Raw genomic sequence first — 6609 nt, forward strand, 5'->3', positions numbered from 1 at the left:
AATATTTATAAAAACAAGTAGACATAAGTAGTATAGTTCACATCACTCAAATTACTGTGTTGTTGAACAATCCTTTGAGGTGATCACTGCAATCAAGTGTTTTCTGGAGCTGTCAACCAGACTTCTGCACCTGTTGACAGGTGTGCTGGCCCACTGCTCATCAGCAAAGTGCTCTTATTAATCTGGTACAGTTTTTTAAATCAAAAAGCAACATCTTATTTCACTGAATTATAATTTAGCTTTTTTTTTTTTTTTCTTTTTAATAGTTTTTCTATCAGTCTTATTTGAACAACTATTCGGAATTTTGCCTTTTCTTTCATGGAAAGGAATGAATAAATTTAAAGACAAATAACTATTTTCTTTCTGTTTTAATTGTGTAGAGTACATTTGCTGGCAAGTCTTAGAATGTTATAATTTTGCACCAGCACACCAACAAGACCTGATTAGTTCTGTGAAGTGGATTAGAAGTTACATCAGTGCCATGAAATAATTTGCACTTACTTTTAAACATTATTTTCTGTATTCTGCCATAGTATCACAACTAATATTGATATGCATTTTGAGACGGCAATGGAAAATTCAGCCGGTAATAGCTGGTAAAATTACTGATAAATTGCATGCTGGAGTATCAGTCCCTCTTTCTGTGTGTGTACACATGTCTGATGCATAAATCCTCAGAACCAGAGAAGCTTTAACTAATAGAGTTTGATTAGTAGGCAAAGCCAAACAGCAGCTGAATGAGCTTGCACCCCTTATAAGTGAGGATAATTGCTTTTCAGTAACAAATTCATGTGACAGACATGCTTCCACTGCAGGGAAGCATGTCTTCCCTGCAGTGGAAGCACCACTCCAATTCAGGACCTCTTCTTTTTTTTTTTTTTTTTTTTTTTTTTTTTTTTTTAACTTATACAAAACCTTTATTTATTTCTCACGGGAAGTTTAAGTCTCCTTTCCCCCCCCCCCAAATATTGATATATTTTCATTTTAAATGTCAGCTGTGTCAGGACACAGTTGTATTTATTCACATGAGAGTTGGTTGAAGGTGAAACAACAGCTCCTCTTTATTTTGATGACTCGCCTTTTTATCTGTCTTGATATTTAAGCTGAAAAAACTTTGCTGAGAAAAGTTATCTGGGAATTCCACAGGAGCACTCTATAGTGTCCCCCTCCCTACACACACACACACACACACACACACACACACACACACACACACACACACTAGTGAAATGAGAGGTGGGAGCTCCAGTGCTCTTTTCCCAGTGTGAAATTAATATTCAGCTCCATTTTTTACTTTAAGGAGCATCATGGGCTCACCAACCTGCCATCACTCCTGTCTCCTTTGTACTTAAACCCTGTTCATGTTGAAATGTCAGTATGTTTGTGTTTTCTTTAAACCTTTGACTTTTGCAACAGGATGCTTAGTGCTTTTCACTTTTTATGTGCCTTTCTGAAATAAAATTTCCCCCAGTGAGGTTATAGTATGTCAATCTCTGTTTTGTCCGTTATTCACCCTGCGACCTTACGCCGCTGTCATAGCTATGCTAATGATTGCTCTTTGCACACATATCTCAGCACATGTCACCTATCTCTGCAGCACCTCCTATCCCTCTCATTATCTGCTTTGGACCTCTTATCATGTGTTGAGAGGCTGCCTGCTCTGTTCTTCCTTTCTGTCTGCCTACCAGGAGATGAAGGGCAGATTGGCAAGATTGCTGTGAGGTTGCATTTCACACCACCATACTTTTTGATTGCATAAATGTGAACCCGAGATGAGATCTGTGGCTGGATAATGTCTGGTATCATCAGTTTTTATATGTGTAAGCATCTCTAGTGATATGACAGTAAAATCTTAAAACAGATTTCTACTTAGTGATGGTAAAAGTATGGTTAACTATGGTCGGCCTGAAGTATGGAGGTAAAAATGATGATGGGGTTTTTGTTAGTAAAGACTGTTTTCTAGCTTTAAAGTGATCGCACTGAAAATGTTTCTCCATTTTCATTCTGAAGTCTTGATTTTGCAATGAGCATATCTACAATATGGCAAAACTGAGTTACAAACTAACATTTGTTGTCTTTCTCTTGCACTGCTTAACAGCATTTAATAATGTCTGTTTGCACAGTTCATCTTTTTTTTTTTTTAACCCTTAACATGGTAGTGATGTTTATCATGTTTTTCATATTGAATGGATATCCCAGTTTGATGCATTAAAAGAAAACCTTTTTGTTTGCAGTCTCATTTCATTGTTGTAAACGTGTTGGCAGTAAATTTATACATGATGCTGAGACTATGTGCAAATGACCCGTGGACCACAGGGAAGCTTCTTTTTGCAACTGCTAGCATTTCTTCTTAATTGTTCCTCTTTGGTCTGAAAACCTCCCTTCTTAGTGTATGGATGGGTGTGTTGGTGTGTGTGTAGGTATTTTAAAGAGAGAGAGAGTCTTTTTCTTCCTGCTAGCAGTGTCAGCAGGTGAGCTGCCCTATTGGGAGAGAAGAGAGAAATCGCCAAAGCATGCAAATTGCTACTCTGAGGGGAGAATCAATTAGGTGCATAGAGGCTGGAGCAGAAAAGCAAAGAGAGATGGAGAGGGGCAGGGGTCCATGCAGAGAGATGGTGCAGAGCCATGCTGATCACCTCCTCTGAGACAATGCATTACTCCTCCTTCCCCTGTCCTGTTTCCCAATAACTGTTTTACTGCCTTTTTTTTTTTTTTTTTTTTTTTTTGGTTCTAGGTTTAGCTCATTTCTTTTCCAAATATAGAGATCTCTGTGGTCTCAGATGTGTGGCCTCTTCACCTAGTCAGCTCATTAAATTGTTCAGTTCTTATCTGTGCCAGATAAAATTAGAGCAATTATCACACAATACTTAGGTTTTATCCATCTTATCCTCATTATTCAGCTACAGTTACATTGACTGTAATTTGCAATATTTTGTCATTATGCTTCTTTTCACTGGTTTCTGTTTCTTCCCTCTTTAGGTGCATGATGCCCTTCATCTTGAGAGAGTCGTAATCCTGACGGGCCAACAGTACTGAACTGTGCCTCTGTCCCTCTCCTCACCAGTGCAACCATCAGTACAGCCATGACATCCCTCACGAGGATACGGACCTATTTCTTTGTATGCTGCTTCCTGTCAAGTTTGGTGCTTCCTGTAACATCACAAACAGTGGTGCAAGCCCCGCAAGCTCATAGTGCCGGCTCCCAAGTGATAACAGCGGTTACTCCCAGAGGAGTACACATCATTTCATGCTGAAAACCCTGAGTGGACATTTAATCATTTAGCTGTGGGACTATCGCAATGGCAATGTTTATTTGGGTGCGGTCAATCGTATATACAAACTGTCTCCTGGCTTGGCGGTGCAGAAGATCCATGAGACTGGTCCCGATGATGACAACCGCAAATGCTACCCGCCACGTATTGTTCAGCCCCTGCAGTGAGCCACTGACACTCACCAACAACATCAACAAGATGCTTTTGATGGACTATAAGGAGAACCGGTTGCTTGCTTGTGGCAGCCTTTATCAGGGCATCTGCAAACTTCTCCGTTTAGATGACCTCTTCAAACTTGGGGGAACCCTTCCACAAGAAAGAGCACTACCTCTCTGGAGTAAATGAGAGTGGCTCTGTGTTTGGTGTCATTGTTTCTTATGGCAATGCTTCTCCAGACATGCTGTTTGTTGCCACAGCAGTTGACGGCAAGCCAGAGTACTTCCCTACCATCTCTAGCCGAAAGCTAGCCAGAAACTCGGAGGAAGATGGCATGTTTGCCTATGTCTTCCATGATGAGTTTGTGGCCTCCATGATCAAGATCCCTTCAGACACCTTCACTATAATCCCTGATTTTGACATATACTACATTTATGGCTTTGCCAGTGGGAACTTTGTCTACTTTTTGACTTTACAGCCAGAAATGGGGGGTGGACCCACCAGTGGATCCTCTTCTACTGGTCGGGAACAAGTGTACACTTCCAAGATAGTCCGCCTCTGCAAGGCAGACACTGCATTCAACTCCCTACGTTGAGGTGCCTATTGGATGCATTAATGGCAACGTGGAGTACCGGTTACTGGAGGCAGCCTACCTGTCAAAAGCTGGTGCTATCCTGGCACGCTCTCTAGATGTGGCACCGGGATGACGACGTGCTTTTTGCCATCTTTTCAAAAGGCCAGAAGAGACGTCCACCGGCAGGGTTCCCAGGATTCTGCATTGTGTGTTTTCTCTCTGCGAAAGATCAATGAGAAAATCAAGGAGAGGCTGCAGTCCTGCTACAAGGGAGAGGGCACGCTGGACCTGGCCTGGCTGAAAGTCAAAGATATTCCCTGCAGCAGTGCAGTAAGTACCCCGCCACAGCACAGAAGTGTCATGTTGTGCCAGTTTATTGAGAGCATGGTTTAAAATGAATTAGGTTTTATTTATTCAAGTAAATTAAACACTTTAGGATTATATTGTGGTAAAAAAAAAAAAAAGGTAGATTGGCACTGGTGCACATCTAACTGCACTATAAATTCTGTTGTTGTAGTTAATACGACAACTACAGGCCTTAATATCTTTGTTCTCACAAAGAGCATAAAGCAGGTTGGGAAAAACAAAACACTTTCTTGTGGCGTTTGTTTCTTATTGAATATCCCTGTAGGAAATTAGTTTTCACTCTTTCTGATATAACTGTAATGAGCTTGGGTGCGCTATGTGGGGGGGGCATTCACCAACACTGTTCTAGGGTGGGTACATGCTCCATCTCATTACAATGAGATGTTAACCATCCACTGCTTCCTTTAATCCACTCACCCTTTAAACAGTGCAGCTGAACACGCAGCCAAATTACCATAAATCTATTCTCCATAACAGCATTACAAATTCAGTGATTCAGTTCATGTGATTTCTCACTTTGTGCATATGTAGAAAAAAACAAGGTTAAACTGTGTGCTACATGTTTCGGCCACTTTCCAAAGAAACTAAAGATGTTTCATTAAATTTTGTCTCTTCATCTCATTTATATCATTAATAAAAGCTGTGAAGCTGAGGAAAAAGAAAATTACTTTGATCAGAATGCATTTATCATATTTCTCTGCATGGCTAAAGGGAATAAAAAAAACATACCCTCACCAAATGTGGGTTAAAATGATTTAATCTCTTAGTGTGTTATAACAACAATTTTTTTAAAAAGGTCTTTTTGTATTTTTTATATTAAGCATGTAATATACTAAAGCTAATAAGGGGAATGTACTTCCTTAAAACATTATCAACCAAGAAGTATAATGATTGTTATAACAATAGCACTTAATTATCCTCACCTAAGCCACTCCTTATTAAGATCTAAAAACCTACAAATTCATCTCACAAAAAGAGATGGCTTGGTGATATTTCAGGAAAATATATCTTATCCTATTGCTGCTCAGAAGATGCTTTTTTTTACCTTTGTGATGCAGTAAATGGCGACATTATGAAGCTGACCCTGCTTGTGTTTGATTATAGAATGACCGTATTTATCTATTAATCTGTCCGTGGCACACCGCGCGTGCCAGGGCGCCATTGTCTGCTGCTTGAGGGCCTGATAAATCATGCCTGGTTGGAACTGTCGACAGGGAAAGGAAGTGTGTGGACACATACGGGGGTTAGGGCTGAAGAATGATGCCATTTCAGCATGTGCCACACCAGCGCATAAATTACACCCTGCTGAACAAGTTACGCTGGGACCCTGTAGGAGATAGATGAGTTCTGACACAGATACACACAGATCTACCACTACGCTTGTACAACCTATGCAGATCATCATGTCTTCTAAAGGCAAAGACATTTTTGATAAAGTGGCAATACAGATGATGTTTAGTGGCATTCATTGTTAAGTGGTTAACTAGACTATAGATCAGATGATGGTGCTGCAACATACTGATATACCAGATATTAAGAGCTTGTTTTAAAAGCACGCAAACAGCATGAGATTATGGAATTTGAAATTGGGCTTTTAAATTTGTGTTCTGTTTTAAAGGGTACGTGCAAACATAACTGAAACCTTTTGTATTTCTGGGATAATTAGTTCTTTCAAATTTCATGGTCTATATGCACTACTTACAAAATGTTAAAGGTGTTCAACTTTTTCAAAAAAATTCATGCTGCACTGATATTATATTATAAATGTAGGGCATAGAATGGTGCACTGGCAATTCCTTTATCTTAAATAGAAGTTCATAGTGGAGGTTTTACCACAGGATAAGAATGTTAATGTATGAATAACTTGGGTTATGTACCTTAATGGCCTGATGCTAAAATGAAAACATGATGAAGAGGACTTTATAAATGTTTTTCATAGACTGCTTCACAATTTTAAAATTGATTTTTTTTTTTTTTTTTTTTTTTTTTTTGTTAAATCTATTTCTTTAAAAAAAAAATCAATTATGAATTTTTTGTCTTTTCTATTGTTTTTATTGATCTTTTTACTTGTCTTCTTGGGCATTATAGCAGCAGAATGATGATCTGGCTACTGTGTTTTTTCCTAATTAAAATCAAGAAAAATGCTGAGCAAAATAAAAGTTTTGTACACTTTTTTTTTTTGTGTATATATATATATATATATATATATATATATATATATATATATATATATATATATAT

General features: G+C 38.7%; 1 protein-coding gene across 1 annotated transcript in view; it reads left to right on the forward strand.

Annotated features, from left to right (window-relative positions):
* Positions 1 to 3083: 3083 nt before the first annotated feature.
* plxna4 (plexin A4) overlaps positions 3084 to 6609 on the forward strand; it is a gene marked incomplete at both ends in the record, with an annotated part of 214851 nt that continues 211325 nt past the window's right edge. Inside the window, 8 exon segments of the mRNA XM_079263371.1 lie at positions 3084 to 3217; positions 3219 to 3288; positions 3290 to 3427; positions 3429 to 3566; positions 3568 to 4014; positions 4016 to 4129; positions 4131 to 4178; positions 4180 to 4332. Of these exon segments, the coding sequence (XP_079119497.1) occupies positions 3084 to 3217; positions 3219 to 3288; positions 3290 to 3427; positions 3429 to 3566; positions 3568 to 4014; positions 4016 to 4129; positions 4131 to 4178; positions 4180 to 4332 (1242 nt within the window).

The sequence above is a fragment of the Telmatherina bonti genome (assembly GCF_933228915.1).
Source record: "Telmatherina bonti genome assembly, chromosome: 23".
Lineage (NCBI taxonomy): Eukaryota > Metazoa > Chordata > Actinopteri > Atheriniformes > Telmatherinidae > Telmatherina > Telmatherina bonti.